The following is a 19,238-nucleotide window of genomic DNA, read 5'->3' on the forward strand; positions in this document are numbered from 1 at the left end:
AAATCCGCCAAAGACTAGGCACATCCGCCCTGGCATATCCTGCCAAACCTTTGTGACAATGTGCAATGGCCCAGTGACGATTCTATCACTAACTGGTTCTCTGTCACGAGATCAATCATCTACGACTAGGCGTATCCGCCTAGGACTCAATACAAAAATCCATAGACCAAAGATATCAATCACATCGATTGCAAATATCAATGCAATAAGATGAAGTATGTGATTTTTGGAAACTCTAGTCAAATCGGACTCGAGTTGTGCAATCCCGCATCAACATTAATTTATACCTTTCGTTTCGTTCTGTCGATATGACTCTGTCGAAGTCTCGAACTCACTGCCTGTCAAATCAATCTGGCAATAACAATATCGAATACACAGTATCAATGTATAACTCAATTCAAGACCTGTTCAGATCAATATTCAAATCAAACATAATCTGATCCATATCAACGATATCATGATACAATCTCAATTAATCCTGATTTGATCAAAATCAATCTACTGATGTTTCGACGGCATAACAATACAGTCTTGGTAACCCCGTCAATCTGAACATCACAGATATAATACTACAATTCATAATCGATATCAATACGAATAATCATCTTCAATAATAACAGGTCATAATATCAAATCTGCACAAGCTCACAATACCGGAAATACCATATCAGTATATACGAATCAACAACTCATATGATCCAAATCTGAATAATATCAATATACCCGGCAATACAGTATCAATCATATATCAATTCTAACACCTCATAATCGATAACAACACCATTTTGATATCAAATCGGTCTATTCATAATCAAATCGACTGAAAATTCATAACAATTTCATACGGTATCCGTTCTTCAATCCGGTTTCAATTATACGATGTCTAACATGTCAAGAACATCATATATGAATCATATAAGATTTTGGTAATATCATAATTTCAAATCATATCGAAACGTAACAAAACTTACGTCCAGTTAAAGCTCTCGTCGATATAAACTCAGTACTGAAGTCGGATTGAAAATCAGATGGGTGGATCTTGCACAAATCACGAATCTACAAGATAAAAGGCGTAAGGATTTTCTGAAGAGAATTCTCGACTCTTTCTGATGATTCTTGAAGGATTAACACAAACCTCCCCAAGCCCTCATATTCTCGTCCCCTGGCGCTCGGGCAGTCAAAAACTACCGCTCGGGCGCCAAATGTTCTGTTCGAAGGGTAGACTTATGGTGCATTGGCGCTCGGGCGGTTGTAATGTGCCACTCGGGCACCAGATGTTCTGTCCAACATCTTGACTTATGATGGACCGACGCCCGGCTTCTCTTTTCACATCTTATTTTAGCTCCTGAAATCACAATTCTGTCAATTAATCAATGTCTAATTATGATGGTAAAATCTCGGGCATTACACAGATGAAAGCTGATATTGCTACATTTGTATCCAAATGTCTGAATTGCCAACAGGTGAAAGCCGAAAGAAAGAAACCAGGAGGCTAACTGCAGAGTTTATCTATTCCTGAATTGAAATGGGATCACATTTCCATGGATTTTGTGACGCAGTTACCACGTTCCTCCAGAGGTTGTGATGCGGTTTGTGGTTGTGATTGACAGATTGACCAAATCCACATGTTTTATTCCATACAAGATGACGTATAGATATGATCAGATGGCCGATATTTATTTCAGAGAGGTGATCAGATTGCACGGAGTGCCGAAGTCAATTGTATCAGACCGTGATCCTCGGTTTACTTCGCACTTCTGGCAGAGTTTACAGCAGGCTCTAGGTACGAAGTTACATCTGAGTACCGCATATCATCCACACACCGACAGATAGTCGGAGCGGACTATCCAAACAATGGAGGATATGCTTAGAGCTGTAGTGCTGGATTTTAGCACTAGCTGGCAGGATGCATTGCCACTTTGTGAGTTCTCGTACAACAACAACTATCATACGAGTATTGAGATGGCACCTTTTGAGGCGTTGTATGGAAAGAAGTGCAGATCCCCTCTGTATTGGGATGATATCTCTGAGATTCCTGAGATTGGACCTGATATGATCAGAGATATGACAGAAAAAGTGAAGCTGATACAGAAAAGAATGAAGATAGCTCAAGATAGACAGGCCAAATATGACAATGTTCGACGTAGACCATTTGTATTTGAGGTAGGAGACTGAGTGTTCTTGAAGATTTCACCTTTCAGAGGAGTTGTCAGATTTGGCAAGAAAGGGAAGTTGTCTCCACGTTATATTGGGCCATATGAGATTCTCGAGAAGATAGGAGATCGTGCCTATCGACTAGCCCTACCACCTTCTTTATCAGGGATACATGATGTCTTTCATGTATCGTTATTGCGGAAATATCTGTCTGATGCTTCACATGTTATTCAGCCAGGCGAGGCAGAACTGGACGAGACATTGAGCTATTTTGAAAAGCCAATTCAAATTCTCGATCGCAAGGAAAAACAGCTCAGAACGAAGACTATTCCGCTTGTGAAGATTTAGTGGAGTCGTCATGGCATTGAAGAAGCTACCTGGGAGACTGAGTCAGATATGAGACAGAGGTTCCCCGAGTTATTTCACTGATGTGAGTTTTCTATTCAGGTTCTGTTATACATTTCTTTCTGATATGATTTGATTGCCTGTGATTTCGGGGACGAAATCGTATCTTAGGGGGGGAGAAATGTAATGCCCGAGATTTTGATTCTGTTGATCTAAGATTATTGATTTTGGAACTGATATGATTATAGACGTATCATTCCGAGACCGGATTGGGCCAAGCATATGAATTACACAACTTTTGGACAGAACTATTGGCGCCCGAGCGGTAGTTTTTGACCGGCCGAGCGCCATTGTTCAACAAGTATATGTTTCGGGCAGAAGATGCGGCGTTCGATCGGTAGTTTTAGATCGCCCGAGCGCCATTAGATAATATGAGGGGGGCCGAACATTTTGCGCACGGGCGGAAGTTCATGACCGCCCGAGCGCCATTGTATAATACACGAAGGCCGAACATTCCACGCCCGAGTGAAAATTCATGACCGCCCGAGCGCCAACTAGAATTGAAGAAAATGATGACACGTATTCTTACATGCAAGGTTATATTTATATATATATATATATATATATACCTTCTTTCCTTAAGAAACGAGAAAGGAAAATTCAGAAGAAAAGCCCCCGAGAAATCCTCCGGCTTCTTCGTAGCTTTGAATTGTGATTGTGCGAGATCCGTCCGTCTGATTTTCAATCCGACTTCAGTACTGAGTTTCTATCGACGAGAGCTAAAACGGGACGTAAGTTTCATTGATTTCTGTTATGTTCTGAAGTTATGATGTTGAAAGAATCGGATATGATTCATATTTGTTGTTCTTACGATATCATACATCATATAATTGAAACCGGATTGAAGAACGGATACCGTATGCAATTGTTATGATTTTCTGAGTAGATTTGATTGAGATGTGATATCAGATTTGTACCGTTATCGATTATGAGTTGTGGTAACTGATATCTGTTGATATTGTATTGACGGGGATATTCAGATTGTTCCGTTATGCCGTTGATTTTGAGCTAGATTCAGATTGATCAGATTTGGTATTGATTTGAGCAGTATACTGATATTGTACTTCTTGGTATTGTCATTGCCAGATTGAGTATTGGCAGACTTCGAATTCCAGACTTGAACGTTGTCAGCACTGCTATTAAATAAAGGTATAAGTCAATGTCGAACCGGGAGAATGACTCGAGTGTGAAATACTTGAGTTTCCCTAAACCACATACTTATTGTTATTGTGTGCATTGATTGGATTGATTTGCTTGTTCTATTGATTTATAGAAAGCATGTATTAGACTACTTGTCTTGTGACAGATGGGCCTGATGGTGATGGAATCGTCACAGACCCATTGCACATTGTCACCGAATAGTGATTGGCGGAGGTTGCCAAAGTCTGTGACGGATAGGTCAAGACACCGGATGTTTGGTTTATATCGATGTTTGATTAGAGATGGAATTTACTTCTTTTACTGAAATTCGATATAGGAATGCCAACGTCTGGAAACCGGGATCCCTAGACTAGGAATGAGTCTAATCTGAGATATGGAGTCATGAGTTGATTTACAGATTTATATTGAATTATGCTTTCAGAATTTGATTCATATTATTGATATCTGTCTCATGCTTGATATTGATTATATGATTGCATGTATCGTTGATTTATACTGGGATATATTTCTCACCGGAGTTATCAGGGTCGAGGAGATTAAGAAAGATCGTGATTAGAGTGGAGACTACGGACTTGGATCATAGATAGGGTTTGAACACTTGATATATAGTTGTTGAACCTTAGTTTAAATGACTATATATGGTAAAAGACTTGTACTTTGGTTTCGATGTATATATTCGAATGAATTCCATTACGTTCTGCATTTGATATTTGTATAAAAAAAATTTAGACCCTATTTATTATAATTGATTTAATTATTCCCACAGACGATTAAGAATTGAATTAGTGTCCGGGTCCCCACAATGATAGATGGGTAGTTCTTGATATATCAGATTTGCGCCAAGGCCTGTTGCGGCGTGCATATTGTAGTCGATATTCTATCCACCCTGGTGGCAAGAAGATGTATAAGGATCAACACTCTCTGTTTCGGTGGAAGGAAATGAAACGTGATGTGATTGATTTTGTACGTCGATGTCTCAATTGTCAAAAAATCAAAGCTGAGAGGAGAAGCCCAGGAGGTGAATTGAGGATTTTAGAGGTACCGACTTTGAAATGGGAGCACATATCGATGGATTTTGTGACTCATTTCCCAAGAAGTACCGGAACGATTGATGCTATTTGGGTGATCGTTGATCGCTTGACGAAAGTTGCACATTTTATACCCTATAGCATGAGTAGTACGTACTTGACGAGGGCACAGTTGTATATAAGAGAGATTGTACGATTGCATGGGATTCCAGTGTCTATTATTTCTGCTAGAGATCCTCGGTTTACATCTCATTTTTGAGAAGGATTGCAGACTGCGATGGGAACAAAGTTGAGATTGAGTACGGCTTATCATCCCCAGACAGATGGTCAGACTGAGGGTACTATTCAGACGCTGGAGGATATTTTGCGTGCTTATGTTATGGATTTTAAATCTGTTTGGCAGTCATCTATTCCATTCGTATAGTTTGCGTATAACAATAGTTATTAGAGTAGTATTCAGATGCTCCATTTGAGGCATTGTATGGGAGATGTTGTAGATCTCTGTTATACAGAGATGATGTTGATCGAGCTGCAGTTACCGGTCTTGATATGATTCATGAGATGGAACAGAAAGTAAAGTTGATACAATAACGATTGAAAGCAGCTCAAGATAGATAGGCCGCCTAAGCCAATAAAAGACGAAGACGCTTAGAGTTTCAGCAAGGTGATCGAGTATTTTTGAAAGTTTCTCCTCTTCGTGGCTCAGTGCGATTTGGTATGAAAGGAAAGTTGGCACCGAGGTATGTTGGTCCATATGAGATATTGCAGCGGATAGGAACTTTGGCTTATCGATTGGCTCTACCTCCATCTTTATCTCGTATTCATTATGTGTTCCATGTGTCGATGTTGCGAAAGTATGAGCCAGACCCTTCACATGTGTTGGATATTTCTGAGGTTCACTTAGATCCTGATGTGTTTTATGTTGAGAGACCAGTTTGTATTTTGGATAGATCTGAACGGAAGCTTCGTAGTAAGCTTATACCGATGGTGAAGGTTCAGTGGGAGCATAGAGGTGTCGAAGAGGCCATTTTGGAGACAGAGTGGCATATGAGGGATCTCAACCCCTACTTATTCTTATGGTATGACGTATCTTTATTTATGCATGTTATTACTGTTGTTGATTAATTTCGGGGTCGAAATTCATTTAAGGGGTAGAAATGTAATGTCTGAAGTAAAAATTACAATTTGTTGATTTAGTAATTGGATATTACTATATAATTAACGATTTTTAAATAATTAAATATGACATATGTTGGTCATATGAAGTCCAAATGATTTGAAATTTGGATATAACGTAGAAACTCAAAGATATAGAAGTTTCATATTTTCAGTTTTTAAAAATTTGATCGTTTAACTGGTCCAAACGGATATATTGGCGTTGGAAATGTTATATATTATATATTATATTATTTTATTAATATAATATAATATAATATTAAAAAAAAGAAGAAAAAGATAACTTCGAAAATATTGATCGAGAAATTCATTATTTCGACAGCAAGTTTTGACAGTAGGATTAGACAAGAGAAAAATAAGATTTTTAAATTTTCTTTTCGATCGTGCGACTTATCGGTTTATCCAATTGACGAATCGACTTCAGTTTTGGGATCGTTGACACGAGTTATTTGATTTGAGGTATAAATTTTTTAGTTTTAGTGATGTTTGAAATTCGTCGATTTCTGGAATAAATCTGATAAATTGTTAAATCATACAAAAATTGAAGAATGTTGAATAGTGTATGATTTTAACGAAGTAGAGAAGATTATAGTTGTATTAGTTTGAATTATTCCCAATTAATTATAATTAGTGATTTTTAATGATTGGATTGAGTTGAGAAGTTGTTTGTCAGTTGTTATTAATTCTGATTATATATTTGGAGTCTACGAAGTATAGGCTACACCTTGATATAAAATTTTCGTAATTTGACGGATGTTGTAAAATAGCCTATTATTTGAAGTTAATTTGAAACGTCTGTCCTTTTTATTGCTTAAAAAGTACTAGAAATTTTTTTTATATAAACACTCGATTTTCGATCATGACATATAACTCATGAAAATACTTTTATAAAATATTTTGCCCTTTTTTTAAAATAAAACATCAGCCAACTAGCATTTAAAAATCAAGTGAAATAGTCACAACATAAAATCGTCTACTGTTTTACCAAACCTCAAGAAAGCAATAATTTGAAAAGAATAGCCCATACTAAACCTCTCAAAAACCTCTCAAAAGCATAAATAAATAATCTTAAAAATCTCTAACATAAATCATAAGTCATAAATCATAATGCGGAAAAGTAGAAGCGCTGGTCCTCGGGTTGTGTACGCCTTCAGTCCAGTCAAATCACCCGTCAAGTCCTCCCTCAAACTCACCTGCATCTATCACACCTAGTGAGTCTAAAAACTCAACACACCATCATCTTTATTGCAAGTAATACGTAATACAGTCAACATATAACAGTGAAAAATATTTGTACTTAAAATATCGTTTTCATGAAGATTCATAAACTTAAACATAAACATTTTCATAAATACTTTCATGATGCATTTCATAAACCTTAACATTTTTCCTTTTTCCTCAACATGACATGACATAAAACACTTTTCATGATCATAAACATTTTTCCTTTTCCTTTTCTTTTTCCTTTGTTGAATTTCGATCGTTAATTGTGACTTTCCTGATCATGACATAAAGGTCGATGGATCCATCTACATATGACCACAGTACTGGGCGGCGGGGGACACCAGCAACAGTCTCACCGGTCAACTGGGCCCTGGCCTATCATTATTCGAATAGAAATACGATCGTCGGGGCTCCCTCTGGGGTCTTTTTCCATAAATGGGCCTCCTCTGGGCCTTTTCCACTCACGATATTCCCATTCTTCTGTTACCACAAAACCGTTACCACATAACCGTTACTACATATTCGCAATGATGGAAACACGATCGTCGGGCTCCTACTGGGACCATAACCCTCACGATGTCGCCAACATTAACGAATTAGTCACAATCACTTCACTTCCTTCAACATTTACATTCTCATCACATTATAAAAATCATGCATAACAAAACATTTTGTTTTTGAAACCAAGCATGCAACATGTCTTTTAAATGTCTTCCTTAAATCATATAATCCCTTAAACATTTAAAAATCATAATTTAATCATGAACATTTCATAAACATTTAAAAATAATCATAATATCATAAAAACAGCATTTAGGGCACTGCCATGACCTTTACTAATTTCTAGGTGTAAAAAGACTGTTTTACCCCTAGACTCGACATTTTACGATTTCGACTTTTTCTTGATCTCATGACTCTAACATGTCCCAAATAATTATTTAAGCCTACATGAATTTTTTCGTAATTTTATTTGGCATAAAACTTAGACTTTTTCAATTATCTTTTTCAAATTCTTCTTTACTTAAAACACCCTATTTGACACCTAAACTTCGACCCCGAGCCAACTTCCGATTTTCAAGAGTTTCCCCCAAATCATGTTGGTCAAAAACTTGCCCAACATCCTAAATTAACCTACTGGACTCTAACTTCATCAAGCATCCCAATCTAAAGCCAAAAACGAAGCCCCTCACAACCCACCTAATCTGGCCGAGACCCCTAGTGGTGTAGGATTCTTTGGTTTGCTTCCCAACCCTTGAACCAACGAGCCCAGCCCTTGTACCAAGAGTCCTAGCTTGGCTAGGACTCTTCCCCAGCCCTTACCGTGAGTCCTAGCTTGGCTAGGACTCTCTCCCTAACCCGTGCACGACGAGCCCTGGCAAGCCAAGACCAAGCCTCCCCCTAGAACAAGCAACCCGATCGCCCCAATTGCAAGTTTCTGGTTTTGGTTTGCTTGTTTGTTCTCCTTTGGTTTAGTCGATTTAAGTGTGGTGTGTGGGACTCTAAAACATGCACAAACTTTACATGGTCACAACCTAATGTCATGGCATCCCCTACATACATACAAGGCATGAATTTTGTGCATAGAATCAAAAGTTCAAGGCATGCTCATGAGAAATTCCAAAAATTCTGAAAATTATATCATGTTTTTTTCATGCGTAAAATAATTTCAACCATAATATGATATGATAGATGGGAAAAGGAGACGTATGGCGTGCCTTTGCGTAATATACGCACGAAAATTCGTTTCCGATGAAGAACGGAGCGAGGAGACGAAGGCTATGAAGTTTCCCTTGAAGTTTTCTCAATTTTTCTTGCTTCCTTCGTGTGGTGTGTGTGTTATGGGGTTGTGAGTGGTTGGGAGAGAATTTCAGAATTATAAAAGTGAGTGGCCGAGAGTTTGTTTTGCAAAGTGAAGGGTTTTTGGTGATTTAAAACTTTAAATACTAATTAATTCACTAATTAGGACTTAGGCCTATTAAGCTAACCAATTAGGCCCATTAGTCTTAATTAGGATATAATTAAAATTTTTAAATAGTTTTGCTAAAAATAAGTTTGTGAATTTAATAGCCGGGTTACCAAAAAGTTCGAGTTTTAGTTAAAAAACCGACACCGATAAAATTTACGTCCCGACGTATAAAATCACCTCAAAACCCCTTATTTTAAAAAATATGAAAAATCATCAACCATATTTTAAATAAATAAAAATAATTATTTCATAAAAACATTTTCTAATTTTTCAGCCATCGGTCTCCGTTCCTCGATCGCAACTCGAATAATCTTTAAAAATACATTTTAATGCAACAATGTAGAAAAATATATTTTAAACACGCAAATATGCACCACATAATTAATTAATGCAATTAAAACATTTTAATCAAAATACAAAAAATTTAATAATTTATATGCATGTGGTTCGCGTGACCCTTTAAATTTTCGGGGCGCTACAATCTTCCCCCCTTAAATTGAATTTCGTCCTCGAAATTTGATTATCATTAATAACCAAAAGTTTATACTTAGCTCTAGTATCCCAAAAATCCACCCTTCCGCTGCGCTACTCTGATCAAACTTAAGTTCTAGAATGTCCTTACGTCTCTTTGATCCCCATTAATTTCGTCTTCTAAATCCTTATTTGCAATTTGCAACTTAAGAAAACCCATAATAACTTAGTGTTATACTATTATAACCCCAAATTTCAACTTTTCTTAAAATTCCCAATATTCGAAATGGATGACCACACTTATCGTATGTTACTTTCCCTATATTATACCAAAAAATGTTCGTCGACTTATCATATTTAAATTAAAAAATCCCAAACGCATCTGCTAACGCTTAGATTTTTCAAGCCTAATATCGATTCATCCTTAAAAACCCCTGATTAAAATTCTTTATAACACTATATCCAAGATATCCCAAGATTCAAAATATTCTTACAAGCCAAATCATCGAAAATTCCTACCAATTAAACCATCAAATTATCGCTTATTGCTAAACTAGTCCCCAAATTCCTTAATAATTGCAAAATAGATTCTTAATTTTCCCAAAAATATCACATTGGTCCCAAAATTTCAAAAATCCTACCATTATACCATAAGTTTTTGGCATTCTTAGTTTCCTTCGACGGGTTTCCCACAACATAAATTTCGAAATTTTAAACTTATTTACCTAAAAAATCATTTCCTATAACCAATCTTACCTTTCATGAGACTTAAAATCCCAATTTATACATTTTCTTACTTCTCAAGATAATCGAAGTCCTTGAATAATTATTACTTATGTCTAATTCCCAAAAATTAATTCGACTACTAACCATGAATCATAAATATTTTCTTAGAAAATCTACGTGTCCCAAAACATTCATAATATTCATGATTAACTTATAACCCAAAAAGTAAAATGTCAATACTAAAACCCAAAAATCAACATCGTCCAATTCCACCACAAAGCCAACATACCTTGAAATCAAATAATTTCTTATTTCATATCGTATAATGTTTAAAAATCATGAAGCATCTAATCTTTTAGCATAACAAAGTCATGCAACTATGCAGGGTAAAAATCGTTTGCCATGCAACCTTAAACATAACGTCAATCAACTTCAAAATGTGTATGCACATGTAGCTTAAACATTTAGATCATGTAAACATGTAGGTATCATCACATAAATCATATAAAGCATGTAAAACTTACAACTTGAGGCTTGACGACTGATCTTCCCGGCACTGATGGTGGCACAACCCTTTACAGAACCATTGCTCTGATACCAACTGAAACTTCTGCCCTTTTTATTGCTTAAAAAGTACTAGAAATTTTTTTTTTTTATAAACACTCAATTTTCGACCATGACATATAACTCATGAAAATAATTTTATAAAATATTTTGCCTTTTTTTTAAAATAAAACATCAGCCAACTAGCATTTAAAAATCAATTGAAATAGTCACAACATAAAATCGTCTACTGTTTTACCAAACCTAAAGAAAGCAATAATTTGAAAAGAATAGCCCATACTAAACCTCTCAAAAACCTCTCAAAAGCATAAATAAATAATCTTAAAAATCTCTAACATAAATCATGAGTCATAAATCATAATGCGAAAAAAGTAGAAGTGTGGCGCCCCAAACCTCGCCACGTAATCATACAACATGTGACGTCATATGCATAAAAATTTTCTTTTCGACGACGTAATAATATAATGCATATACGACAAAATAGTGCAATCACTACACTATCTACGTCAGTGCAGCAGAAACAGTATAATAAATACATACACACATAACTCAAATAAGACAATAAGCTATACTGTTTCTATCTACTATCAACTACAGGACTGTTTGACTAGACACACGTAGTCCTTCACCACTATCCTGTCTCATGACATAGTCCTGTAACCTGTCCAACAGAAACAGCCCCCAAAGGGTGAGCATATACAACAATCATCATCGCAATACATAACAGTTATATTAACAACATAATATATAACTTAAATGATAACAGAAATACCCCTTTGCCGTTTCTGGACAATCAGCCATCAACAACCTCAACAACATCACACTGCAACAATAACATCGACGATACGTCGCACCCCAACTCCGGCGACAGCAATATCGTCGAACGAACAACAACATCGACGATACGTCGCACCCCAACTCCGGCGACAGCAATATCGTCGAACGAACAACAACATCGACGATACGTCGTACCCCAACACCGGCGACAGCAATATCGTCGAACGAATAACATCAACGATACGTCTCACCCCAACACCGGCGACAGCAATATCGTCGAACGAACAACATCAACGTAACAACATCAACGAGACGTCTCCCAACAACGATAGTCAACAATATCAAAAATAATAAACAACAACAAATATAATATCAAATCACCCATATCCAGTGATTTATTATCGTTCAACGCAGTAGTATTCATCAATACTAAACAATAACAACATATGCTCGTACGTCAACACGTACCTGATAATCGAGTATATATACAATATGGCTATTTCTTTGATCCTGAGGCTTGTGATGTATCTAAATAATTCAACAATAATTATCAGATCATTGTCACCGTATCAACACAGTTATAACAGCCTCAATATATAACATCAAATAGCCCAACAACAATTAATTCAACAAAATATAAAACTCGATTATAAATTCGTATTGTTCAACAATTTAATATTCTGGTGTATTTAATTCACAATACTACCATCAAATACACCTTAATTAATTAACTTCAAATAATAGGCTATTTTACAACATCCGTCAAATTACGAAAACTTTATATCAACGTGTAGCCTATACTTCGTAGACTCCGAATATATAATCAGAATTAATAACAACTGACAAACAACTCTCCAATCTCAACCCAACGATTAAAAATCCCTAATTATAATAATTTAGAAATAATTCAAAACAACAACACAATAATCTTCTCTACTTCAATAAGATCATACACTATTCAACAATCTTCAATTTCAGTATAATTTAACAATTTATCGGATTTATTCCAGAAATCGACGAATTTCAAACATCACCAAAATTACAAAATTTATACCTCCAATCGAACATCACCAGAACTGAAATCGGTTCGTCGATTGAATAAACCGATAAATCGCACGATCGAAAAGAAAATTCAAAATCCTATTTTTTCTTTCTTCTCTCTCACTTCTGGTATGCAAACTTTCGAATGAAGATTCATATTTATCTTTTTTTTTTAATTTTTAATATTATATTATATTATATTAATAAATTATATTATATTAATAAAATAAAATAATATAATATAATATTTAACATTTTAATATCGGTACATCCATTTGGATCAGTCAAACGATCAAGTTTTCCAAACCTCAAAACATGAAACTTCTATATCTTTGAGTTTTCTACGTTATATCCAAATTTCAAATCATTTGGACTTCATATGACCAACATATGTCATATTTCCCTCTTTAAAATTAATTAATTATTTAGTAGTCTCACATTACTAAATCAACAACTTGTAATATTTACTTCAGGCATTATATTTCTACCCCCCTTAAATGAATTTCGACCCCGAAATTAATCAACAACAGTAATAACATGCATAAATAAAGATACGTCATACCATCAGAATAAATAAGCGTAGAGCTCCCTCATATGCCGCTCTGTCTCCCAAGTGGCCTCTTCGACACCTCTATGCTCCCACTGAACCTTCACATCGGTATAAGCTTACTACGAAGCTTTCTTTCAGATCGATCCAAAATACAAACTGGTCTCTCAACATAAGACACATCAGGATCTAACTGAACCTCAGAAATATCCAACACATGTGAGGGGTCTGGCTCATACTTCCGCAACATCGACGCATGAAAGACATCATGAATACCATATAAAGATGGAGGTAGAGCCAATCGGTAAGCCAAAGTGCCTATCCGCTGCATTATCTCATACGGGCCAACATATCTCGGTGCTAACTTTCCTTTCATACCAAATCGCACTGTGCCACGAAAAGGAGAAACTTTCAAAAATACTCGATTGCCCTGCTGAAACTCTAAGGGTCTTCGTCTTTTATTTGCATAGGCGGCCTGTCTATCTTGAGCTACTTTCAATCGCTGCTGTATCAACTTTACTTTCTGTTCCATCTCAAGAATCATATCAGGACCTGTGACTGCAGCTCGATCAACATCATCCCAGTATAATGGAGATCTACAATGTCTCCCATACAATGCCTCAAATGGAGCCATCTGAATACTACTCTAATAACTATTGTTATACGCAAACTCTACCAATGGAATAGATGACTGCCAACCAGATTTAAAATCCATAACATAAGCACGCAACATATCCTCCAGCGTCTGAATAGTACGCTCAGTCTGACCATCTGTCTGAGGATGATAAGCTGTACTCAATCTCAACTCTGTCCCCATCGTAGTCTGCAATCCTTCCCAAAAATGAGAAGTAAATCGAGGATCTCTATCAGATATAATAGACACTGAAATCCCATGCAACCATACAATCTCTCGTATATACAACTGTGCCATCGTCAAATACGTACTACTCATGCTACATGGTATAAAATGTGCAACTTTCATCAATATATCAACAATCACCCAAATAGCATCAATAGTTCCAGTGCTTTTTGGCAAATGAGTCACAAAATCCATCGATATGTGCTCCCATTTACAAGTCGGTACTTCTAAACTCCTCAATTCACCTCCCGGCCTTTTCCTCTCAGTTTTTATATGTTGACAATTGAGACATCGACGTACAAAATCAATCACATCACGTTTCATTCCCTTCCACCAAAACTGAGAACGTAGATCCTTATACATTTTCTTGCCACCAGGGTGGATAGAATATCGACTACAATGTGCACGCCGCAATAGGCCCTGGCGCAACTCAGATATATATCAGGAACTACCCATCTATCATTCATCCTCAAACTGCCATCATCAGCCACTCTAAAACGAGTATCTTGTTTCTGAGAAACTAACTCCCTCCATCGCTAACTCTCTCGTCTGTCATCTATGCATCACGAATACAACCATATATATCAGGTTCAGCTAATAAGGTAGATACCTGGATAGGAGTCGTCGAGATATCAAAATCATATCCCAAGAAACAACAAGACATCATCATAGCTGAGAAACGACTCACATCCTCTGCAGTAGAACTCACTTTACGGCTCAATGCATCAGCTGTAAGATTGGCTCGACCAGGATGATATTCAATCTCACAATCATAATCCTTCAGCAAATCTAACCATCGTCTCTGTCTAGGTAAACAAAAATCTCAAGCTCTTATGATCAGTATAAATCGTAAACGTGGTACCATATAAATAGTGTCGCCATATCTTCAAGGCAAAGATAATGGCTGCCAATTCCATGTCATGCACAGGGTACCTTGTTTCGTGTGGTTTCAGCTGTCTCGAGGCATATGCCACAACATTTCGATCCTGCATCAAAACACATCCCAAACCATGTAATGATTCATCAGTATAAACAACAAACCTCTCATTTTCTGTAGGAATAGATAACACCGGTGCAGTCGTCAGTCGGTGCTTCAACTCCTGAAAACTCCTCTCATATGCTTCAGACCACTGAAATCGCACACCTTTCTGAGTCAACTGTGTCAAAGGCCTAGCAATCTTTGAAAATCCCTCGATAAATCGACGATAGTAACCTGCTGAACCCAAGAAACTACGAATCTCAGGTACAGATGTAGGTGCAGACCACTGTAACACGGCTTCGACCTTCGTTGGATCAAAAGAAATCCCATCTCTCGATATAACATAACCCAAGAAGACCACTCGATCCAACCAAAACTCACACTTACTGAGTTTGGCATACAACTGTCTATCTCGCAACACCTGTAACACTGAACGCAAGTGCCCTGCATGCTCAGCCTCACTCCTGGAATATATCAATATATCGTCAATAAACACAATAACAAATCGATCGAGATAAGGCTGAAATACCCTATTCATCAAATTCATGAACACAGCTGGAGCATTCGTCAACCCAAACGGCATAACTAAAAACTCTAAATGCCCATATCTGGTCCTGAATGCTGTCTTCTGAATATCCTCCTCTCTAACTCGTATCTGATGATATCCTGACCTCAAATCAATCTTCGAATATACTGAGGTTCCCTGTAACTGATCAAACAAATCATCAATACGAGGGAGGGGATATTTATTCTTAATTGTTACCTTATTCAGCTGTCGATAGTCAATACAAAGCCGCATTGTTCCGTCTTTCTTTCTTACAAATAAGACTGGTGCACCCCAAGGCGATACACTAGGGCGAATGTATCCCTTGTCCAACAAGTCCTGCAACTGGGCTTTCAACTCCCTCAACTCTGCTGGTGCCATTCTGTAAGGAGTACGAGAAATAGGGGAAGTATCTGGCATCAACTCGATCCCAAACTCCACCTCACGGGCTGGTGGGAAGCCTGGAATCTCATCAGGAAATACATCGGCAAACTCAGCAACTATAGGTATCTCCTCTATTCCCACCTCCTTCTTCTTTTCTACCACATCTACAGCATAAATAAGATAACCCTCATGCACATGCTCCAATAACCGAGACATCCGGATGGCAGATACCAACGGAACACGGGGACGAGAACCCTTCCCATAAAATGTCCAACGCTCTTTCTCATCTGTATAAAAATATACCACCCGCTGATAACAATCAACTGTCGCACAATATCTCCTCAGCACATTAATACCCACAATACAATCAAAATAAGTCATCTCTAGAATAATCATATCAGATCTCAGCTCATAGCCCTCATAAGAAATAATATCATCTGATATCATAGATACAACTGATATATCAACTCCCGAAGGTGTCGAAACAGAAAGAGGCATAGACAATGGAGACGAGCACATATGATGCTCAACCACAAACCTCTTCGATATAAAAGTATGCGAGGCACCAGTATCAACAAGAATATAAGCAGGATAAGAACATAAATAACACTTACCCGCTATCATCTCTTCTCGTGCCTCCTCTGCCTGCTCTCGTGTCAAAGCATACACCTGTGCCTGAGGCGGACCAGCTCCCTGCATACGTGGCTGTCCTCCAGAAGGTCGTGGTGTAAACTGCTGAGGCTGTCGTCCTCCTCTCTCTGAGGATCTACCTCTAGCACTCCTAGGCTCTCGCTGTCCCTCACGACTAGGGCACTGTCTCGCCAGATGACCAACACCGCCACACTCAAAACAAGTGATCTCGGTCTGTGTACACTCTCTGATCCGATGAGGTCCCCCACAACGATAACATCTCACTACTCTGGACTCTCCTCTCTGCCCCTGAACAGACTGAGAACTGCCCCCACGACTCTCAACACGTCGTGAATCAAATCGACGCTTCCCAGATGATGCCGAAGAAGAAGATGAACCCTTCTGATATTTAAAAGACTGTCCCTAAGGTCGCAATGACTCCCTAGTCAGCTCTGATAATCGTCCCTGAGCCCCATACTCTTTCATAACTAACTCAACCATCTCAGCCCTCGTCACTGCATCCTCAAATGATACCGGGTTGTTTGATTGCACACGATCAAATAACTCTAACTTCAACCCTTTCAAGAAATGCCTCATCTTAGCATGAACATTCGTAGCAATATGTGGCACATATTTCAGCAATGCAGAATATCGAGTCTCATACTCAACAACAGACATACTACCCTGTCTCAAATCCTCAAATTCTTTCTCTTTCTTTTGTCTGGCTGCTATAGAAAAATATTTATCAAGAAAACGAGACCGAAACACATCCCAATCAACAGTACGACCCTGAGCTCTCAATCCGGCCTCAGTCGTCTGCCACCACAATAATACATTCCACGAAGGCTGAAATGCAGCCAATCGTAACCAAGCAGACCTAGCACACGGAGCGGTCACAAATATCTGCTCTATCCTCTCAATCCACTCCTCGGCTCGCTCACCAGTCTCAGAACTATCAAATCTCGGCGGAAGATAACTGCTGAACTGTGCCAAAGTCAACTCACCAGGCAATAAAGGCTGATCTACAGGTGCCTTTCCCATAGGAGGAGGTGGCAATGGATTCATCTGTCCAAACCCACTGTCAACCTCATCTGTTTCCTCGTGTGGATGTACCTGTTCTTTAGCTGCCATAACTGGAAATCAAATTGTTAATCATAACTTTTAACAATTACAATCCAGTAATCATCATCACATCTTTCGCACGAAAGTACACGCAACTAAAGAACAATCAATCATATTGAGAAATCATCAATAACAAGTCAAATGCACAGACACACGCAGATAATATCGTCATCCAACTCCCTCATCACAAACCCAACTCTTAACCATCCCAGACATCTAACATATGCTCTGATACCACCAAATGTGGCGCCCCAAACCTCGCCACGTAATCATACAACATGTGACATCATATGCATAAAAATTTTCTTTTCGACGACGTAATAATATAATGCATATACGACAAAATAGTGCAATCGCTACACAATCTACATCAGTGCAGCAGAAACAGTATAATAAATACATACACACAATAACTCAAATAAGACAATAAGCTATACTGTTTCTATCTACTATCAACTACAGGACTGTTTGACTAGACACACGTAGTCCTTCACCACTATCCTGTCTCATGGCATAGTCCTGTAACCTGTCCAACAGAAACATTCCCAAAGGGTGAGCATATACAACAATCATCATCGCAATACATAACAGTTATATTAACAACATAATATATAACTGAAATGATAACAGAAATACCCCCTTTGCCGTTTCTGGACAATCAGCCATCAACAACCTCAACAACATCACACTGCAACAATAACATCGACGATATGTCGCACCCCAACTCCGGCGACAGCAATATCGTCGAACGAACAACATCAACGTAACAACATCAACGAGACGTCTCCCAACAACGATAGTCAACAATATCAACAATAATAAACAACAACAAATATAATATCAAATCACCCATATCCAGTGATTTACCATCGTTCAACGTAGTAGAATTTATCAATACTAAACAATAACAACATATGCTCGTACGTCAACACGTACCTGATAATCGAGTATATATACAATATGGCTATTTCTTTGATCCTGAGGCTTGTGATGTATCTAAATAATTCAACAATAATTATCAGATCATTGTCACCGTATCAACACAGTTATAACAGCCTCAATATATAACATCAAATAGCCCAACAACAATTAATTCAACAAAATATAAAACTCGATTAAAAATTCGTATTGTTCAACAATTTAATATTCTGGTGTATTTAATTCACAATACTACCATCAAATACACCATAATTAATTAACTTCAAATAATAGGCTATTTTACAACATCAGTCAAATTACGAAAACTTTATATCAACGTGTAGCCTATACTTCGTAGACTCCGAATATATAATCAGAATTAATAACAACTGACAAACAACTCTCCAATCTCAACCCAACGATTAAAATCCCTAATTATAATAATTTAGGAATAATTCAAAACAACAACACAATAATCTTCTCTACTTCATTAAGATCATAAACTATTCAACAATCTTCAATTTCAGTATGATTTAGCAATTTATCGGATTTATTGCAGAAA

General features: G+C 37.4%; 1 protein-coding gene and 1 long non-coding RNA gene across 2 annotated transcripts in view; both read left to right on the forward strand.

Moving 5' to 3' along the window:
• The first annotated feature begins 5,465 nt into the window (after positions 1-5,465).
• Positions 5,466-5,873, forward strand: LOC142520202 (uncharacterized). Its single transcript, XM_075623204.1, has one exon. It carries the CDS (start codon positions 5,466-5,468, stop codon positions 5,871-5,873), a length of 408 nt encoding a protein of 135 aa, XP_075479319.1.
• A 399-nt stretch (positions 5,874-6,272) lies between these two features.
• Positions 6,273-19,238, forward strand: part of LOC142520060 (uncharacterized) — an 88,583-nt gene continuing 75,617 nt past the window's right edge. Inside the window, exon 1 of the long non-coding RNA XR_012813893.1 lies at positions 6,273-6,383. This is a non-coding gene — a long non-coding RNA (uncharacterized LOC142520060). The remainder of the gene's footprint in view (positions 6,384-19,238) is intronic.

This window comes from Primulina tabacum, chromosome 12 (assembly GCF_025594145.1).
Source record: "Primulina tabacum isolate GXHZ01 chromosome 12, ASM2559414v2, whole genome shotgun sequence".
Classification (NCBI taxonomy): Eukaryota; Viridiplantae; Streptophyta; class Magnoliopsida; order Lamiales; family Gesneriaceae; genus Primulina; species Primulina tabacum.

Coding starts and splice junctions, on each gene's coding strand:
- LOC142520202 (XM_075623204.1), top strand. CDS start 5,466: ATGAAAGGAAAGTTGGCACCGAGGTATGTTGGTCCATATGAGATATTG.